The 22446-nt window shown below is 43.1% G+C and overlaps 1 protein-coding gene across 3 annotated transcripts in view; it reads left to right on the forward strand.

The window, feature by feature from the left end:
* LOC143933770 (sialic acid-binding Ig-like lectin 16) overlaps positions 1 to 22446 on the forward strand; it is a 63130-nt gene that overhangs the window by 25954 nt on the left and 14730 nt on the right. For 2 of the 3 annotated variants that reach the window (XM_077456768.1, XM_077456767.1), the window contains 5 exons: positions 2382 to 2411; positions 11258 to 11512; positions 16383 to 16424; positions 19232 to 19486; positions 19676 to 19963. In XM_077456768.1, coding sequence (XP_077312894.1) covers positions 2382 to 2411; positions 11258 to 11512; positions 16383 to 16424; positions 19232 to 19486; positions 19676 to 19963 — 870 coding nt within the window. The remainder of the gene's footprint in view (positions 1 to 2381; positions 2412 to 11257; positions 11513 to 16382; positions 16425 to 19231; positions 19487 to 19675; positions 19964 to 22446) is intronic. The other variant, XM_077456771.1, reaches the window with a different exon arrangement.

The raw sequence follows: 22446 nt of genomic DNA on the forward strand, positions 1-22446 counted from the left end.
AGGGCAGGCCCCTACTTTCAAACATCCAACTTACAAACATCTCCTACTTGCAAACGCAAGGAGACAGCAGCAAGTGAGATGAAAAAAGATGGACGACAAAACAAATTATACAGGGGTGATAACCCTTCCCTATGTTTTCCAAAAAGCTTAAAGATAGTTTTTTTGACTGGAGCTACACTTTAAAAATGTACCGGTTGAAAATGACAAACAGATTCAACTTAACACAACAAACCTACACAGTCCCTGTCTTGTTTGCACCGCCTGTATACTGCTGTTCTGAGTATATAGGGCCTGGGGGCCACACGCATTTCCTTTTTTTAATATGGGTACGGGGTTCCCCTTAATATGTGTACAAGACCCAAATAGGCTGGTAATGGGCAGGGAGGGCTACCCATGCCATGTTTCTCAATGATTTTCAACCATATTGCAGGAACCAGATATAACATTAAAACCGCAAGCAGTTTTAAATGGTGTTATTTCCGTTTAATGTCATTTTGTGCAGGGACTGTTCTAAACACGGGAAACACGTGGCACTTCACAGGCATACTACAGACACCCCCCAGGCACCATATTTAAAGGAATATTTCACTTTTTTTTCACTTTAATCGTCATTAAAATCAGTGCTCCCGCCAAAACGGTAGTTTTTAAAACTTTTTTTTGCAGTGACCCATGTCCCCTGAGGCAGGAGGCAGGTCGCCAAACCCTTTTTAGCACACTATCTTGCATATTAGCCGTTAAAATTAGCACTTTCCAATTCGAACGTTCGAGTCCCATAGACTTCAATGGGGTTCTAACGTTCGTACCGAACGCGGGGGTCGTTCGCAAGTTCTGGTGCGAACCGAACCGGGGGGTGTTCGGCTCATCCCTAGTGCTCATCAATGCTACCTATAAGTGCCCATCAATTCCGCCTACAAGTGTTACCTATCAGTGCTCATTAATGCCTATTAGTGCCCATCAATCCTGCCTATCAGCACCACCTAAAAGTGCTCATTAATGCCGCTTAACAGTGTCCATCAGTGTCACCTATGAGTACTCTTCAATGCTGCTCATCAGTGCCCATATGGCCTGATTTCTGCCTATCAGTGTTCCTTAGTGCCCATCATTACCACCTATCAGTGCCCATCAATCCCGCCTATCAGTGCATATTAGTGTCTCTTATCAGTGCTGCCTATCAGTGCTCATCAATGTGACATAAAAGTGCCCATCAATGCCCCTTATCAGTGCCCATCAATCCCACCTATCAGTGCTCATCAGTGCCTCCTATCAGTGCCCATCAATCCCACCTATCAGTGCCCATAAATCCCACCTATCAGTGCTCATCAGTGCCTCCTATCAGTGCCCATAAATTCCTCCTATCAGTGCCTTCTATCAGTGCCCATCAGTGCATACAGCATACAGACAATGACTTCTATAGGCAGCTGTACCTGTGGGGTCCCCGGCGAAGATACAGCTCTGCGCATGAGCTGTAAGGCTCTATGTGTGCTAGTATAAGGTGAACTGCCATTGCTGAAACTAAAAGTCCTAACTGTCAGGTTTGGTCATCTCTGGCTTCAGTGCTGCAGATCAGGAAAGTCAGACGTCTTATCCGTAGGCGAGCAAACAGGGTGCCAGGGGTACCTGGGCACACCCAATGTGGCACAGATTCCCCCTGCTGCCTGGGACAGGGACAGTGTAAAAATTTTAATGAAATAAATAATAATAAAAGAAAAAATAAATAAAATAAAAAAATATATAAAAACACCCCCGTCAGTAGTGAATGCATACGTAGGTCACACCCACATATTTTAAACAATATTTTCACCACACATGTGAGGTAACACCGCAAATGTCTGAGCGAGAGCAATAATTCTAGCACTAGACCCATAGATTTTTTTAAAGTGTCGCCCATGGAGATTTTTAAGCATCATTCTGCAAGCATGTGTAATTTTAAAGCGTGACATGTTATTTACTCAGAGTAACATCATCTTTCATATCATACAAAAAAAATTGGGGTATATATTATGTTTTTGTTTTTTTATTCATTAAAGTTTCTTTTTTTCCCCAAAAATTTTGTTTGAAAAATTGCTGCGCACAAACCGTATGCAATAAAAAGTTGCAGCGACTGCCATTTTGTTCTCTAGGGTCTCTAAAATATATCTAAAATATAAATATCTAATGTTTGGGGGGTTCTAAGTAATTTTCTAGCAAAAAAATACAGATAATATTTGTAAACACCAAGTGTCAGAAGAAGGCCTGGTCCTAAAGCGGTTAAACGCAGTTGACTATTATTCACAGCTGTTATGGCTACACTATTATATACCATATTCTCCTATCCTATCCTATTCTCCTATCCTAGTTTCTCTATTGAAATTGTGTGCATAACCTATTTTTATCTTTTTCAGATCCTCCAGTTGTGAGCATCATAGTTAAAGGTAAGTTATGTAGCATTCGAAGTACAATCCGCAGTTGGTTTCTGCCATTAATGTCCCTTTCTTTTGCTGTTTACCTCCTTTCTACTCTCTGCATCTTGTTTTAATTTTTTTTTTTTTTTTTTATCTCTTCTTCAGTCTTTTCTTCTTTCTCTACGTCTTTTTTTCTTTGTTACTTTATTGATTTTTTCTCTACAACATTCTCCTCTTTTCCCCTCTGTTGCTCTGAAGCTCCGTGCTTGCGCTGGAGTGATACAAGTGATAATTGGCACTGGTGGATCTACTGGGAAGCCCATCTCCGGGCAAGGAAACATTTACCCATGGAATGTGCCCGCCCTGCGCGGGTCAGCTGCTCCTTTTGGTCTAGGGGAGAGGAGAAAGGGGATTTACTTTCTGAATCCTCAGATCTTTCCAGCACAAGACTGGACCAGCACCCCTGCTTACCCTATGGCCAAAAGACAGCTAAAGTTTGCAGTTCTGGGAGGACGTCCATGGACGTTCTTCCAGAACCCTGCCTCCCGCACGCCCCCTGGGCCGCACATTCAGCACTCTCTGTGACTGCTATGCCCTTTGGACATAGCTGAACACAGATTGCGTTAAAGGGCCAATCAAAGCAGCCCTTTACCATGTGATCAGCTGTGTCCGATTGGTCACATGTAAACAGACTTGCCGATTATAGGCAGTCACTTCCTCATGTGCTGAGTGAGGAAAGGAGAGCCGTTAACCGAGAAAGCTGTCAGCACACAGCTTAGACTAATAATCAGGGCACTGATTATCAGTGCAGCCCCATCAGTGCCCATAAGAGCAGCTTGTCCGTACCCATCAGTGCCACCTATCAGTGCCCATCAGTTTTGCCTATTAGTGCCCATCAGTGCAGCTTATTCATGCCCATCAGTGCAGTTTTTCAGTGCCCATCAGTGCCACTTATCAGTGCCCACCAGTATCGACTATCAGTGGCAATCAGTGGAGCTTATCCATACACATCAGTGCCGCCTATCAGTGCCCATCGGTGCAGCTTATCAGTGCCACCTATCAGTGCCCATCAGTGCAGCTTATCATTGCCCCTCAGTGCCACCTATGAGTGGCGCTCAGTGCTGCCTATCAGTGCCAATTAGTGCCACCTATCAGTGTCCATTAGTGCTGCCTGTCAGTGCCCATAAGTGCGGCTTATCAGTGGCCATAAGTGTATCTTATCCATGCCCATAAGTGCTGCCTATCAATGCCCATCAGTGCAGGTTATAAGTGCCCATAAAGGCCATCTATCAGTACCCATCAGTGCATCTTATCCGTGTCCATCAGTGCCACCTATCAGTGCCCCTCAGTGTCGCCTATTAGTGGCAATAAATGTAGCTTATCCGTGCCCATCAGTGTCACCTATGAGTGTCCGTCAGTGTAGCCTATTAGTGCCCATCAAAGTTGCCTATCAGTGCCAATCAGTGTCGCCTATCAGTGCTCATCAGTGCCACCTATCAATGCCCATCAGTGCATATTATCTGTGCTCATCAGTGCAGCCTATCAGTGCCACCTATTTGTGCCCATCAGTGCCACCTATCAGATCCCATCAGTGTTGCCTATCAGTGTCCATTACTGAATCTTATCTGTGCCAATCAGTGCAGCCTATCAGTACCCATCAGTGCCACCTATCAGTGCCCATCAGTGCAGCTTATCTGTGCTCATCAGTGCAGCCTATCTCTACTCATCAGTGTCGTCCATCAGTGCAGCTTATCTGTGCCCAGTATCACCAGTGCAGCTATAAGTGCCCATTTTTATCATTTTTTAACACAAATATAACTTTTTTAGGTGGTATTTAATCACCACAGTTTTTTTTTATATTATTGTTTTGCTCAGTAAAGAAAAAAGACGTCCTCCCAGGATAACGGGGGAGGGGAGGAGGTTAAACAAAATTCCGTTGGTGTATAGCCAGCTTGGCTCTGTTTTTCTACCCTGTCCTTGCCTCCTTCTTATCTTTCTCTATCTCTGTCTCCCTTATCTTCCTTGTTCTCTGTATCTTTATACTTCTTATCTTCTCACGATTCTCTCTCCCCTCCCTCTTTTACTAGTTGCTAGAAAAAAAAAACCAAACAATGAAAGAATCCAAATTTATTTATTGGTTTATACAAAAAAATATCCAAAACATTTTGGGGGTCAGACAAAAAACTCCCTCTTCATCAGGGCTACAACAAAACACAATATCTCACAAAAGTGTGTACACCCTCATTTTTGTAAATATTTTATATTTATTATTATATTTTATCTTTTCATGTGACAACACTGAAGAAATGACACTTTGCTACAATGTAAAGTAGTGAGTGTACAGCTTGTATAACAGTGTAAATTTGCTGTCCCCTCAAAATAACTCAATACACAGCCATTAATGTCTTAACCGCTGGCAACAAAAGTGAGTACACCCCTAAGTGAAAATGTCCAAATTGGGACCAGTTAGTCATTTTCCCTCCCCGGTGTCATGTGACTCGTTAGTGTAACAACATCTCAGCTGTGAATGGGGAACAGGTGTGTTAAATTTAGTGTTATCACTCTCACTCTCTCATACTAGTCATTGGAAGTTCAACATGGCACCTCATGGCAAAGAACTCTCTCTAAAGTTCTGAAAAAAATTATTGTTGCTTTACATAAAGATGGCCTAGGCTATAAGAAGATTGCCAAGACCCTAAAACTGAGCTGCAGCACGGTGGAGAAGACCATATAGAGGTTTAACAGGACAGGTTCCACTCAGAACAGGCCTCGCCATGGTCAACCAAAGAAGTTGAGTGCACATGCTCAGCGTCATATCCAGAGGTTGTCTTTGGGAAGTAGATGTATGTGCTGCAGAGGTTGAAGGGGTGGGGGGTCAGCCTGTCAGTGTTCAGACCATACGCCGCACACTGCATCAAATTGGTCTGCATGGCTGTCATCCCAGAAGGAAGCTTCTTCTAAAGATGATGCACAAGAAAGCCCACAAACAGCTTGCTGAAGACAAGCAGACAAAGGACATGGATTATTGGAACCACATCCTGTGGTCTGATGAGACCAAGTTAAACTTATTTGGTTCAGATGGTGTCAAGCATGTGTGGCGGCAACCAGGTGAGGAGTACAAAGACAAGTGTGTCTTGCCTACAGTCAAGCATGGTGGTGGGAGTGTCATGGTCTGGGGCTGCATGAGTGCTTCCGGCACTGGGGAGCTGCAGATCATTGAGGGAACCATGAATGCCAACATGTACTTTGACATACTGAAGCAGAGCATGATCCTCTCCCTTCGGAAACTGGGCCGCAGGGCAGTATTCCACCATAATGACCCCAAACACACCCCCAAGATGACCACTTTCTTGCTAAAGAAGCTGAGGGTAAAGGTGATGGACTGGCCAAGCATGTCTCCAGACCTAAACTCTATTGCGCATCTGTGGGACATCCTAAAACGGAAGGTGGAGGAACGCAAGGTCTCTAACATCCACCGGCTCTGTGATGTCGACATGGAGGAGTGGAAGAGGACTCCAGTGGCAACCTGTGAAGCTCTGGTGAACTCCATGCCCAAGAGGGTTAAGGCAGTGCTGGGAAATAATGGTGGCCACACAAAACTTTGACACTTTGGGCCCAATTTGGACATTTTCACTTAGGGGTGTACTCACTTTTTTTGCCAGCAGGTTAGACATTAAAGGGGAAGTAAACCCTGATGAGTTTACTTCCTCTTTCATTCCCTGCAAAGGTAAAGCAAAATGGACTACTATGCATCGCATAGTAGCCCATTATGTGCCACTTACCTGACACAGGAGCCAGCAATGTCACCGCTGTCCCCTGTAGTCCGCCGCATCCATCTTCTCGGTGGGGTCTCACTGCTCCGCCGCTGTCATTCGGCGAAGCCGAGATGACGTCACTCCCGCGCATGCGCATGGGAGCCGCCACGCGCGGCATATACGCCATCGGCATATTCGCATACGCCGTAGACAGCGGTGCCTGTCTTTCGGCAAATATCTCCTAAACCATGTAGGTTTAGGAGATATTTCTTGGACCTACAGGTAAGCCTTAATCTAGGCTTACCTGTAGGTCAAAGTGTGTTGTAAGGGTTTACAACCACTTTAATGGCTGTGTGTTGAGTTATTTTGAGGGGACAGCAAATGTACACTGTTATACAAGCTGTACACTCACTACTTTACATTGTAGCAAAGTGTCATTTCTTCAGTGTTGTCACATGAAAAGATAAAATAAAATATTTACAAAAAAAATGTGAGGGGTATACTCACTTTTCTGAGATACTGTATATATATAGATATATATATATATACATATATATAGTATCTATACAGTATGTATATGTGTGTGTGTGTATATATATATATATATATATATGTATATATATATATATATATATATGTGTGTATATATATATATGTATATGTATATATATATATATATATATATATATATATATATATATATATATATATATATATATATATCTTTCTTTAATGCATTACTGTCTCTTATCTTATTTTTCCTCTATCTCTTCCTTTCTTATCTCTCTCTTTCTCTGTATCAATGTTCTCTTCCTCTTTTGTGATCTGTGGTAGTTTGTTTTCTCTTCCTCTTTTCTATTTCCACTTCCTCTTCCATTAGACCTCTCATATTTTTTGATATACATTTATATATCTTATAACCCCTCTCTCCTGTTCCTTGCTATCTCTGCCCCTCTGTTCTCTTCCTCTATATTTTCATTCTTTCTTTTTTTCTCTATTTCTAAGGCCGGCCATAGACAGAGCGATTTTCTTGGTTGCAGGAAAAGAAAATTGCTTGATTTGCCCATCAACACAGTCACTGTTGATGGTGGATTCCATTCGGTGGAGCCTCTAGCAATAATCGGTTTGTTCGATCGATCAACTTGGGTACATTCAGCCTGCCCATACAAGGGTCGAACCATCTATGGCCAGCTTACTCTGCTTTATATCTTCATGTATATCTTTTTTTTTAATCTCCTTAATTCTCTATCTCTACTTCTTACATCCTCTTCTTATAGTTTTGCTTCTCTATAGCTATTTTTCTCTCTTGTTTTCTTCTATTGTCTTGTCTACTATTTTTTGGCCAATTTTCATTTTGGTTTTAGATGGAAAAGGGAAGAATTCAAACCTTAAAACCGGAGTTGGGCGAACAGTTCGAGCCAAGCGAAGGTTTGGCCCAACGCATGTTCGCCCATTTTGATGAACGCCTGAATTTGCGGGGCGCTTGGTGAGATGTTCACCTGCCAAGCACCCCACAATGCACTGCGCACTGCACAGTGCATTGTAAGTCTTGATTGGACAAAACTTTGCCCAATCAGGGCACAGTGAATAGCTGGTTGTTAAAGGGAAGCCTTACCTTTTTAGGAACCGGCAAATGGCGGAGCAGGCATTCGGCGGTTAGCCTTCATCACGGGCAGAGTGTTTTCTTTTTTTCAGTGGTGTGGTGGGCATCATGATTGGCGATGGATCTTTATTGGAGGAGATTGTTTTTTTATTTTTATTTTTTTATTAAGGAATTGTCAAAAACTGCCTCTTGTCTTTATTCATTTTTGACACTTTTTCGGTGAATGGATATGGGTACAATGTATCCCATACTCATTTACATAGGCTGCATGCTTGGATAAGTGTTTGGAATGGATTTTGGGACGACTCCATGACATTTTTTTTTTTATATTTTTTATTTATAACATTTGTATATTACTTCCAATTTAAATGTAATTTTTTTTTTTTTTTTTTTTTTGAAATGCCCGTTTTGCTGCAGCAGGTTCCTTGATATAGTACAGATGCACCACTTTACAGGCAGACTAAGGGGACCCCAGGCACTATTTATTTATTCAATATTCATTAGCCTGTGTAAAATTAGATAAAATGAGGCAAATTCCCCTTTTGGACAGTTCACCCCATTGGGGGATTTAGATTTCCCCTTGCATTTTTCTCTGGAGATAACTCAAAAATGTTTTACTTCCCCTAAAAAAAAGGGCATGTAGGCAGGTGTAGTCTGTTTTCTCCACTGCAGGTGGCACTCTTCTGTTGTTGGAGAGGAAGTCAAGAGGAACGGAGTTCCTTTTTGGTTTCCTGGGTCACTGGGGAAGCTATGCCGCCCCATGTGACTCTAGCAGCCATCTTGGGTCAGGCAGAGCTTATTTGAAGAGGAGCAATTGGCTCCCCCAAAGGATAAAAAGTCAACAGCTACAAATACTGTAATTGCTAGCTTTTAATATAAAGACACTTACCTGTCCAGGGATTCAAGCGCTGTCCTCCCTTGATCCCGTTTTTTCAACTGGCTTTGGGTGCAGGTGTCGGTATCTCAAGTAAGGGAAACTAGAAGTGAAGCCTTGTGGCATCACAGCCTGCTGCGCATGCAGGAGTCGTGCTGCACCTTGTAAATGGTCCTATAGTCTCCTGGGATGTGTGATGTGTGAAGGGGGGGGGGGGGGGGTAGGCGGCAGTCTGAGTTGTAAGTGGGAGCGCGGTTACCTGTCAAAAGCAGGTACCTGCATCCAGAGCTCGCCAAAGTCATTGTGCTGCCAAGGTCCAAGAATAAAATGCTGCCCGCCCCCCCTTCCCCCCAAAAAAAATAAAATAAATAAATCATGCCCACCAAAAGGCCCTAACATCCATTCTTTTATATCATGATAATTAAAGCTAAAATTAAATTTATCATGAGGTCAGATTTACATGCAACAGCACCTTGCCTATATGGAAAATTATATGACATACCATTATGTTCAATTCCAAGGGACGGGCTAGGGCATTATATAGACAGGCTAGGGCAGTATAGGGGCAGGCTAGGGCAGTATATAGACAGCCTAGGGCAGTATATAGACAGGCTAGGGTAGTATATAGACAGGGTAGGGCAGTATAGGGGCAGGCTAGGGCATTATATAGACAGGCTAGGGTATTGTATAGATAGGCTAGGGCAGTATATAGACAGGCTAGGGTAGTATATAGACAGGCTAGGGCAGTATAGGGGCAGTCTAGGGCATTATATAGACAAGCTAGGGCAGTATATAGACAGGCTAGGGTAGTATATAGACAGGCTATGGCAGTATAGGGGCAGGCTAGGGCAGTATATAAACCGGCTAGGGTAGTTTTAGACAGGCTAGGGCAGTATAGGGGCGGACAAGAGTAGTATAGGGGCAGGTGGAGTGGCTAGGGGGGCAGTTGTCATCACGACACTCAAAACTGCTGGAAAAAAAATCTCAGTCGTCAATTTGCTGGGTGAATAAAAGAGAAAGAGAGGTGGTCGTGGTTCAATTTGCTGCCCCTCTCAAAGTGTTGCCTGGGTCCAATGGACTCACTGGGACCCATGGTAGGGCTGGCCTTGCCTGCTCCCACCTCCCCCCCAAAAAGTGCCAAATGTGGCAATGTAGTGGGGGAGGGTACAAACAAGCAGAACTTCTTCTTTTGGGTGGAGCTCCGATTTCAGGCCTTGGGTACCAGGTTAAGCATGCATTTGTGAGTTGACAGAGTAGGGACAGGTACCTTGCCTGTTAGGAACAGTACTGGCGTTAAGGGAAAGGTTCCTGAGGAGGATGAAAAGCATAGGGTCACTACTCCTTGGGCCTCATCCTGCTTGGGCATGAGATGGCCAGGCCGCACCCTGATCTCTTTACAGACACTGTTAATTCAGCTGAAAACCAATGACAGCTGATCACGATGTAAACAGAAGGCGGTTATTAGCATTCCTTTTCGCACCCTTTCTGTGTGAGCAAAGGAGAGACCATAACCGGCTTTGTTAAAGTGACATCTACACTGGTAAACCGGGCACTGATTATCAGTGTAGTCCCAAAAGTGCCCACCGGTGCTGCCTATCAGTGCCCATCAGTGCTGCCTATCAGTGCCCATCAGTGCCTCTTCATTAGTGTCACCTCTCAGTGCTGCTTATCAGTGATCATCAGAGCTGCCTATCAGTGCCCACCAGTGCTGCCTATCAGTGCCCATCAGTGCTGCCTATTGGTGCTCACCAGTGCTGCCTATCAGTGTCCGTTAGTGCCTCCTCATTAGTGTCACCTGTCAGTGCTGCCTATTAGTGCCCACCAGTGCCGCCTATCAGTGCCCACTCATTAGTGTCACCTCTCAGTGCTGCCTATCAGTGCCATCCATCAGTGCTGCCTATCAGTGCCCATCAGTACGTCCTCATTAGTGTCACCTCTCAGTGCTGCCTATCAGTGCCCATCAGTGCCACCTATCAGTGCCCATCATTGCCACCTATCAGTGCCCATCAGTGCCTCCTCATTAGTGTCACTTCTCAGTGCTGCCTATCAGTGCCCATCAGTGCCACCTATCAGTGCCCATCATTGCCACCTATCAGTGCCCATCAGTGCCTCCTCATTAGTGTCACCTCAGTGCTGCCTATCAGTGTCCATCAGTGCCACCTATCAGTGCCCATCATTGCCACCTATCAGACCCCATCAGTGCCTCCTCATTAGTGTCACTTCTCAGTGCTGCCTATCAAGGCCCATCAGTGTAGAAGAAAAACTACCTGCAAAATTGTATAACAAACTATGAAATAAGTTATTTTTTCCCCCAAATTTTTGGCCTTTTTTCGTTTATTTAGCAAAAAATAAAAAATCCAGTGGTGATGAAATACCACCTAGAAAAAGCTCCATTTGTGTGAAAAAAACTGTGTGTAGCATGACCGCGTCATTCAAAGTGTGACAGCGCTGAAAACTGAAAATTGGCCTGGGCAGGAAGGGGGGGTCAAAGTGCCCGGTTGGCAAGTGGTTAAACTAAATGAAAAAATAAAATGGGTGCACTGGGCTCTGCCCTGCATAGGTTGACCATGCTATAAAATATGTTAGATTGCGAGCACACAACCTTCAATGATTAATAATCCCATTACTTGTCATGTTTTGGTAGAGAACATCCAGAATGAGAACACACCCATTATTGTGAATGAAGGGGATTCAGAGACTATTAAGTGTACGGTTGACAGTAACCCCGAATCTACTATTACCTGGACTAAAGAAGACATTACATTACCTGAAACATTGAATGGGCAGACATCGATTTACAGTGTGAAGAATGCTAATTCAAATGACACCGGGATATATCGATGTTCAGCAACTAACAGTCATTCAACCATTACCAGGAGTGTTACCATCACTGTACATTGTAAGTATAGCACAATTCTTATGTGAAATACAATGCACTTATTTATTTTTTTCAAAATAAACAATCATTTTAAGCTTGTATATTTAAATCAAGAACACGCGATTCAGCACACTCCATTTGTGCTCTGAAGCGGGCGTCAATAGAAAGTGAATGACACCCCAAACGCAAGTTGCAGCCCATACGATCCAGTTGCAGTGCATTTTAAAAAGTAGCGCGTGCACTACTTTTGGTGCCGTGCGGTGCGATTTTAGCCCATTCACAATAAATGGGCTGAATTCACAACTGCATGTGTGACGCATGTGTGACTGCACAGTGACGCACAGTGCATTCCGGTGTGAATCATGTGCAGGCATGGTGTGAACTGGCCCTTAAACCCATCTGAAGCCTGCTAGTAAGTTCTTCTGGGATTAGCTGCAGCTGGCTACCAAGCATGCACCTCCTGATCTCGTGCATGTGCACTATGTGTATTGCAGGTTGCCATAGAAATGGCGGCGTTGGAGAAATTTCCCACACCATTGTTATGACAACCTGTCAATCAGTCATGCAACCCGGAAGGAACCCTGTGGTATTCCAGGATCCAATGAAAGTGAAACATGTAAATATATGTTAAAGGTATAAAAATATTAATGAACAAAGCAAACAAAAAAAATTTGACTTATTAATAGTTTATAAAATAGAAATGAAAACAAAATCATCAGGAAAATAATTAAATGGAGAAGGAGAATAAGGAGTTAATTAAGTTCTGCTTAGAGTAAAATAAGGGCTAATTAGGGGTTAAGCAGAGGCACATTTAATTTAAAAATAAAAATAAAAAATGATACTCCTGCAAATGTTTAGTATTGGCACTGATACCGGTATTAGCGCAACCCAAATACAGTGGGGCAAAAAGTATTTAGTCAGCCACCAATTGTGCAAGTTCTCCCACATAAAAAGATGAGAGGGGCCTGTAATTGTCATCATAGGTATACCGCAACTATGAGAGACAAAATGTGGAAACAAATCCAGACAATCACATTGTCTGATTTGGAAAGAATTTATTTGCAAATTATGGTGGAAAATAAGTATTTGGTCAATATCAAAAGTTCATCTCAATACTTTGTTATATATTCTTTGTTGGCAATGACAGAGGTCAAACGCTTTCTGTAAGTCTTCACAATGTTGTCACACACTGTTGCTGGTATGTTGGCCCATTCCTCCATGCAGATCTCCTCTAGAGCAGGGATGTTTTGTGGCTGTCGCTGGGCAACACGGACTTTCAATACCCTCCAAAGGTTTTCTATGGGGTTGAGATCTGGGGACTGGCTAATCCACTCCAGGACCTTGAAATTCTTCTCACGAAGCCACTCCTTCGTTGCCCGGGTGGTGTGTTTGGGATCATTGTCATGCTGAAATACCCACCCATGTTTCAGCTTCAATGCCCTTGCTGATAGGAGGAGATTTGCACACAAAACCTCACGATACATGGCCCCATTCATTATTTCATGTACACGGATCAGTTATCCCATTCCCTTTGCAGAGAAACAGCCCCAAAGCATGATGTTGCCACCTCCATGCTTCACAGTAGGTATGGTGTTCTTTGATGCAACTCGGCATTCTCTCTCCTCCAAACATGAGTTGTGTTTCTACCAAACAGTTCTACTTTGGTTTCATCTGACCATATGACATTCTCCCAATCCTCTTCTGGATCACCCAAATGCTCTCTAGCAAACCTCAGATGGGCCCGGACATGTACTGGCTTAAGCCGAGGGACACGTCTGGCACTGCAGGATCTGAGTCCCTGTCGGCGTAGTGTGTTACTGATGGTAGCCTTTGTTACGTTGGTCCCAGCTCTCTGCAGGTCATTCACTAGGTCCCCCCGTGTGGTTCTGGGATTTTTGCTCACCATTCTAGTTATCATTTTGACCCCACAGGGTGAGATCTTGTGTGGAGCCCCAGATCGAGGGAGATTATCAGTGGTCTTGTATTTCTTCCATTTTCTAATTATCGCTCCCACAGTTGATTTCTTCACACCAAGCTGCTTGCCTATTGCAGATTCAGTCTTCTCAGCCTGGTTGCAGCTCTACAATTTTGTTTCTGGTGTCCTTCGACAGCTCTTTGGTCTTCACCATAGTGGAGTTTGGAGTGTGACTGTTTGAGGTTGTGGACAGGTGTCTTTTATACTGATAACAAGTTCAAACAGGTGCCATTAATACAGGTAATGAGTGGAGGAGAGAGGAGCCTCTTAAAAAAGAAGATACAGGTCTGTGAGAGCCAGAAATCTTGCTTGTTTGTAGGTGACCAAATACCTATTTTCCACCATAGTTTGCAAATTCTTTCAAAAATCTGAGAATGTGATTGTCTGGATTTGTTTCCACATTTTGCCTCTCATAGTTGAGGTATACCTATGATGACAATTACAGGCCTCTCTCATCTTTTTAAGTGGGAGAACTTGCACAATTGGTGGCTGACTAAATACTTTTTGCCCCACTGTATGTAGTGCCTTGAAAAGTATTCATACCCCTTGAAATTTTCTACATTTTGCTATGTTACAACTAAAAACATAAATGTATTTTATTGGGATTTTATTTAATAGACCAACAGAAAGTGGCCCATAATTGTGAAGTGGAAGAAAAATGATGAATGGTTTTTACAATATTTTACAAATAAATATGTGAAAAGTGTGGGGGCATTTGTATGGCACCCCCCCCCCCCCCGGAGTCAATACTTTGTAGAACCGCCTTTCACTGCTATTACGGCTGTAAGTCTTTTTGGGGATGTCTCTACCAGCTTTGCACATCTAGAGAGAGACATTTTTGCCAATTCTTCTTTGTAAAATATCTCACGCTCTATCAGATTGGATGGAGAGCGTCTGTGAACAGCAATTTTCAAGTCTTGCCACAGATTCTCAATTGGATTTAGGTCTGGACTTTGACTGGGCCATTCTAACACATGAATATGCTTTAATCTAAACCATTCCATTGTAGCTCTGGCTGTATGTTTAGGGTCGTTGTCCTGCTGGAAGGTGAACCTTATCCCCAGTCTCAAGTGTTTTGCAGACTCTAAAGCCCCATACACACTATCAGATTTTCTGCAGATTTTTCCTTCAGATTTACCAAAACCATGTAGTGCAAGGGCCTGCCTGATTTCATACAAATTGAAACTCCTAAGGTTTGACCTCATATTATATGGTTTTGGTAAATATAAAGGAAAAAATCAGCAGAAAATCTGATAGTGTATATGGGGCTTTACAGGTTTTCTTCTAAGATTTCCTGTATTTGGCTCCATCCATCGTCCCATCAACTCTGACCAGCTTCCCTGTCTCTGCTGAAGAAAAGCATTCCCACAACATGATACCTCCACCACCATGTTTCACATGGGGATGATGTGTTCAGGGTGATGTACAGTGTTAGTTTTCCTCCACACATAGTGTTTTGCTTTTAGGCCAAAAAGTAAAATTTTGGTCTCATCCGACCAGAGCGCCTTCTTCCACATGTTTTCTGTGTCCCCACATGGCTTCTCGCAAACTGCAAACGGGAATTTTTATGGATTTCTTTAAACAATGACTTTCTTCTTGCCACTCTTCCATAAAGGGCAGATTTGTGGAGAGCACAACTAATAGTTGTCCTGTGGACAGAATCTCCCACCTGAGCTGTGGATCTCTGCAGCTCCTCCAGAATTACCATAGGCCTTTTGGCTGCTTCTCTGATTAATGCTCTTCTTGCCTGGCCTGTCAGTTTAGGTGGACGGCCATGTCTTGGTAGGTTTGCAGTTGTGCCATACTCTTTCCATTTTCGGATGATGGCTTGGGATATTTTTTTATAAACTAACCGTGCTTTAAACTACTCCAAACTTTATCCCTTACCTGTCTGGTGTGTTCCTTGGCCTTCATGATACTGTTTGTTCACTAAAGCCCCGTACACACGAGAGGACTTATGTCCGACAGACTTCCGAAGGAGTTCTGCCGGAGTTCTGCCGGAGTTCCGACAGAGTTCTGACGGACTTTTCGGCTGAGCGGACTTGGCCACACACAATCACACTAAACCCTGACGGATTCGAACGTGATGACGTACGACTGGATTCGAATAAGGAAGTTCATAGCCAGTAGCCAATAGCTGCCCTAGCGTCGGTTTTAGTCCGTCGGAATAGCATACACACGAGCGAATTTTTCGAAGGGACCGGGTCCGGCGGAGTTCCGTCGGAAAAATTTGAAGCATGTTCCATATTCTAAAGTCTGTCAGACTTTGGTGAATCAAAAGTCCATTGCAGCCCACACACGATCGGATAGTCTGACGGAATCAGTCCGTCGGACTTTGGATGTTGAAAAGTCCGCTCGTGTGTACAGGGCATAAGGTTCTCTAAAAAACCTCTGAAGGCGTCAGAGAACAGCTGTATTTATACTGTGAATACACACAGGTGGACTCTATTGACTAATTAGGTGACTTCTGAAGGCAATTGGTTCCACTAGAATTTAGTTGGGGGTATCAGAGTAAAGGGGGGCTGAATACAAATTCACGCCACACTTTTCACATAATTATTTGTAAAACATTTTGAAAACTATTTAGAATTTTCCTTCCACTTCACAATTATGTGGCACTTTGTGTAAGCCTACATTAAATTACCCAGAACAAATTCTCATACACTGAGAGCTGCATAGGGAGCTGTTCAGGTAGCTATCAGAATTAATGAGCACAAGGGACAATGTCATGATTCTCTTCCATAGTCCATTGAGCAAGTAAGTGACACAGGACCTTAAAAAGCTGCAATGATGACTTGAGGTGTCACCCTCCTGGCTATGGTGCCTGGCAGTGGTGTGTAAATCACAAGACAGGCTGAACAGAAATACAAATAGTTTGAAAAGCAGATTTTACAGCTGTGTTCTGTTTCATTTTAGATGCACCTCGGGAACCTCAGATCCATTGTTTCACACCAAAAGGTACAAATATTTATTTATTATAATGGTTGTGGTGGGGGTGATGCAACATTGAAGGAGTTAAAACAGGTGGTCACCACCTGTAAAATGCGGCTAAAAAGAAATCTGTGTGGGGATTGCTTTTCACAGGAATGGCAGTCTTTTGCAATCAGAGACTCAGTGCAGCAGAGGCAAGGGAAGGACACAATCAATTGTAAAGGTTGGGGGGGGGGGGGGGGGCGTGTTGGACGGTGGACTCACCAATTTTGCAGGATCTGGCGTGTGTGTGTCCTCCAATTTGTCGCCTTTGTCCACATCAGGGGGTGGAGTATGGGTGGGGCTGCTGGTGCAGACACAGCAGGGATTGGCTAGAAGACAAAGGCCGCGTACACACGCGCGGACTGTTCGCCCAACTTTGTCCGTCAAACAGTTTTGGCAAACAAATAGGTGAACAAAATGAGCTGCGCTAAAAACAATGAAACTAGAAAATAATCAAACACCAAAAAACCTAATCAACCTATACCAATAAACGTAAAAACAATATTAAATTGACAGAAAAATGTGATTAGTGAATAGTATACATGAATACTAACGTATCGTCATAAAGTGAATAAAATGTATACTAGACCTAAAATGACATTAATGTGAGTATTACAAAGAAAACCCCCACAATAATTAATGTAGATTGACACAAAAAAAGGGTTATAATGTGTGCTAGATTTAAACGAATAGTATTAACTAAAATAATATTCAAAAAACCATAAAAAGTTCATATGTGATGAAAAAAATATTTTTATATAGTCCCAAGATTAATATTGGTTCTTCAAACTTGACATAAAGGTGCAAAAATATCCACAAATGCGTGTATATAAAAACAAAAAATTTTTTTCAAAACAATCCTCCACCAGTGAGAAGAGGGGCTGCTTACCAGAGCTTTAGATCCCAGTGTTAGTGAGATCAGTAAGGCAACAGCACAGAGGTTTCTGGGTGAACCGTCACAGGCATCCCACCATCTCCATCTCCAATATGAAGCCTCCAATCAAGAAACGAAGGTGTCGTAGATTGCTGACACCACGCTGTCTCTATCTCCAATACGAAGCCTCCAGTCCGGGAACGAAGGTATCGTGGATCATATAAAAAATCAAAGACACTCGCATAGCGTAAAACCACTTGGTTTAATAAAGTAAAGTTTAAAAGATTTACACTCACATGCGTAAAGAAAAAACGATCATATAAAAACGAGCCGGCCGGACTCGTGTGCCGCCCGCACTTCCTGGTTGGGCGTAGAACGCGGAGACGTCAGAACGCCTATCTCCCTACGCGCGTTTCGTCACGAACGGACGTGTTCACGGGATGCATTTGTGGATATTTTTGCACCTTTATGTCAAGTTTGAAGAACCAATATTAATCTTGGGACTATATAAAAATATTTTTTTCATCACATATGAACTTTTTATGGTTTTTTGAATATTATTTTAGTTAATACTATTCGTTTAAATCTAGCACACATTATAACCCTTTTTTTGTGTCAATCTACATTAATTATTGTGGGGGTTTTCTTTGTAATACTCACATTAATGTCATTTTAGGTCTAGTATACATTTTATTCACTTTATGACGATACGTTAGTATTCATGTATACTATTCACTAATCACATTTTTCTGTCAATTTAATATTGTTTTTACGTTTATTGGTATAGGTTGATTAGGTTTTTTGGTGTTTGATTATTTTCTAGTTTCATTGTTTTTAGCGCAGCTCATTTTGTTCACCTATTTAGTTTGATATCGGAGTATTACGATTAGGGTTGCTGCTTATAGGTTGCTTTCTTTTGTTGCTTGAGTAGCGCGGTTTACCTTTTGTACCGAGTTTTGGCAAACAGTCCGCTCAAACATAGCATGGACGGACACATGGGTCGAATATCAGCCAATATAATGTTCCCGACATTGTGCTCGTGTGTACAGGGCTTTAGTGTCATTGGTCCCCAAAAAGGGTCAAAAGCGTCAGTTAGTGTCCAATTTGTCTGCTGCAATATTGAAGTCCTGCTATAAGTCACTGATCGCCACTATTACTAGTAAAATAAATAAATCTATCCCATCGTTTGTAGATGCTATAACTTTTGCGCAAACCAATCAATAAATGCTTATTGGAATTTTTATTTTTACCAAAAATATGTAGCAGAATACAGATTGGCCTAAATTGATGAAGAAATTCAATTTTTTTCAATTTTTTTATTGGATTTGTTTTATAGCAGAAAAATAAAGTTTTAAAAGAAATTATGTTTTTTTTTTATTTATAGCGCAAAAAATAAAAACTGCAGAGGTGTTCAAATACCATCAAAAGGAAGCTCTATTTGTGGGAAAAAAAGGACATTTATTTTATTCGGGTACAGTGTCGCACGACTGCGCAATTGTCAGTTAAATTAACGCAGTGCCATATTGCAAAAAATGGCCTGGTCAGGTCATTAAGGGGGGAAAATCTTCCAGAGGTCAAGTGGTTATGGGGCATCAGTGCGGCCCGGGGGGGGGGGGGGAACAACTGCCCTCTGGCCCAGTCCGCCCCTGATGTATATGGACATTAGACCGGAAAGTGGATCAACTTCAGCATAATTTACCGTTTGCCTTTGCATTGATTAAAGAGTTATTTTTTTTTTTTTTTTATATCCAGGCAGACAAATGCACACAAATTGGCCCATCTCAGCATTGCCACTGGCCACTTGTTCTTCCAGAAGGATGTAACTGATAATGTGGTCAATGACTATCCCCAACTGTTTAATGAAATTAACAGTTGCTAAGTCTAAACAATATAATTTCTTACTTCTCTCACCTTCCAGACTGCCCCATTGATGGGAATACAACAATTTATATCAAAGAAGGATCTTCTCTTTCTCTACGATGTGCCGCGGAAAGTTTTCCACCAGCGAAATTGAAGTGGTCAACAACTTACAAAAATCAAACACATTTCAACACAAACCAAAATGGGGAAATCAGCTTTTCCGAAATACTGCTCAGTGATGATGGGTCATATATTTGCCAGGCCGAAAACAAACTTGGGAATTCATCTGCCTCTGTTACCATCAAGGTGACCTGTACGTAAGAAAAAAAAAGATATTGTTATTATATGTTGTTACTGTCATTTATCTTGATTTAAGGGAAACTGTACCACTCTCTAATCATACATATACTGTATATTTTGGCCTAAAATCATAATCTTTTCAAATACATTTTCATCTTTTTTTTTACGCATAATCTTTTTTCCCACATTTTTGTTTGGCCAGTTGGACCCAGGTCTGTTTCTGGAAAAAATTCCACTTGCAAAGAAGCAGAACATCATATAAAATGTTCTTGTATCGTTGAATCATTTCCAGTGGCCAACATCCAGTGGAAGATTGATGGGAAATCCTACAACACTTCAGATAATGGCATCCAAATTACCACTTCTAGAATAAAAGCAGAGACCAATAGCACGCTGAGCCTTCCTTTTAACCAAAAGGATTTCCCGTCTATAGAATGTATAAGTTCTAATCAGTATGAAAAATGTATGCTACCTTTGCTAAGTAAGAAGTGTAAGTACTCGCCTCCATTTTTTTTTCTTTTAAACTTTATTTGGATAATGTTGAAAAATGTATGGGCAGATCAACCTAATGAAGGTGAGGCCATTTGGAAAAAACATTTAAACAAAAATGAAATCACAATTAAAAAGATGGATATGAAGCAGCTTGAAAAAGCTCATCATAATCTCTTAAATATTGAGGAACAAGTTAATTAAAAGTGTTAAGCCCCGTACACACGAGCGGACTTTTCAACATCCAAAGTCTGACGGAATGATTCCGGCAGACTATTCGATCGCGTGTGGGCTGCAACGGACTTTTGATTCGCAAAAGTCTGACAGACTTTAGAAAATGGAACATGCTTCAAATTTTTCCGACGGAACTCCGCCGGACCCAGTTCCTACCGAAAAATTCGCTCGTGTGTATGCTATTCCGACGGACTAAAACCGACGCTAGGGCAGCTATTGGCTACTGGCTATGAACTTCCTTATTCGAGTCCAGTCGTACGTCATCACGTTCGAATCCGTCGGAGTTTGGTGTGATTGTGTGTGGCCAAGTCCGCTCATTCGGAAAGTCCGTCAGAACTCTGTCAGAACTCCGGCAGAACTCCGGCAGAACTCCTTCGGACGTCTGTCGGACATAAGTCCGCTCGTGTGTACGGGGCTTAACTACTACTAGCTATTCCAGTGGTGGTCAACTTCTTGATATGGGGGCCACTGGTCACAGCAGACACACAACAGGGGATGGATATGATACAGGTGATGGTCAGAAATTGGATATCATCCAAAAGATAACTAGAGACTGTGGACATGATGCGGAAGATGGTCAGAGGTTGCGGACATGATACAGGAGATGGTCAGAGGTTGTGGACATGATACAGGAGATGGTCATAGGTTGCGGACATGATACAGGAGATGTTCAGAGGTTGCAGACATGATACAGGAGATGATCAGAGACTGTAGACAGTAGATGGTCAGAGATTGTGGACGTAATACAGGAGGTGGTCAGCGATTGTGGACATGATACAACAGATGGTCAGAGACTGTGGACATGGTATTAGAGATGGTGAGAGACTGTAGACAGTAGATGGTCAGAGATTGTGGACATGATACAGTAGATGGTCAGACATTGTGGACATGATACAGGAGATGGCAGGGGCGTAACTATAGGGGGTGCAGCAGTCGCGACTGCAACTGGGCCCTGTGATGCAGGGGGCCCATGCAGCCCCTTCTACATATGGCCGGCAGCAGCATAGGCAGCTAGCACACACTATTACATACCCCCTCCATATCCCCCTGGGGACAGGGACCCCGTCTCACGTGGGGACAGGGACCCCCACATCCCCTGGGGACAGGGACCCCTTCTCACCTGGGGACAGGGACCCCCACATCCCCCGGGGACAGGGACCCCTTCTCACCTGGGGGCAGTAACTTCATCTGCCCTGGAGAAAAGGACCTCATCTTTTCTGGGGACGGGGACCCAATCCTGCCTAGGGACAGTCCCCCAATAGGGGCACCTAAAAATGTAAAAAAATAAATAAATAAAAACTACTGATACCAGTGGTGGAACTACAGGGCTCACAAACGTCATACCTGTGACCACGCCCTGGAGTTCCACCGCCGGACTCGGAGGGAAGGGCCCTGGCTGGGGTTCAGGGGGGCCCTTCATGGTTTCTTGCATCGGGGCCCTGAAGGTTCTAGTTACGCCACTGGGAGATGGTCAGAGGTTGCGGACACGATACAGAAGATGGTCAGAGACTGTAAACAATAGATGGTCAGAGATTGTGGACATGATACAGGAGATGGTAAGAGACTGTGGACATGATACTAGAAATGGTGAGAGACTGTAGACAGTAGATGGTCAGAGATTGTGGACATGATACAGGAGATGGTCAGAGATTGTGGACATAATACAGGGGGTGGTCAGAGACCTTAGCAGTGGTGGCTCATCCATTAGGGGCGCAAGGGCTCCGCTCCCTCTAATCCATGCGTCCAACCCCTATTCTACGTGCAGGGCACCAGACGCATGGATTCCAATGTTTTTTTTTTAAGCACACGATTAGAGCCTGGGGCTCTAATTGACTTAAAAAAGGGTGGGCTCGAGGACGCAGTACTGAGCCCACCCAGTTGTGTGACAATAGCAAATGAATATTCTTGTTTGCCCCCCCCCCCCCCCCCCCCCAAATTATACAGCACCAGCCGACTATAGACATGATTAAAAAGATGGTCAAAGACTGTGAACATGATACATGAGATGGTTAGGGATTGTGGACATGCTATAGGACTTATTGGAGATATGTTTTCGGAGACAGTCATCGACTGGAGGCATGAGTCTGCTAGAAATCACTACATAACAGGGCAATAGGGAAACACAGATTAATGCTTGCAGGGGCTCAGGGGGCTGTGCAAAAAGTGCCAAAGAGCCACAGGTTTGATACCAGGGAGCTATACCATTACTACTGATGAGCTCAGGCATGTTGGAATCCTAGTCCGAACCTA

This window comes from Lithobates pipiens, unplaced genomic scaffold (genome assembly GCF_037356315.1).
Source record: "Lithobates pipiens isolate NorthernLeopardFrog02 unplaced genomic scaffold, aLitPip1_a1.2 Scaffold_27, whole genome shotgun sequence".
In the NCBI taxonomy this organism is placed as follows: Eukaryota; Metazoa; Chordata; class Amphibia; order Anura; family Ranidae; genus Lithobates; species Lithobates pipiens.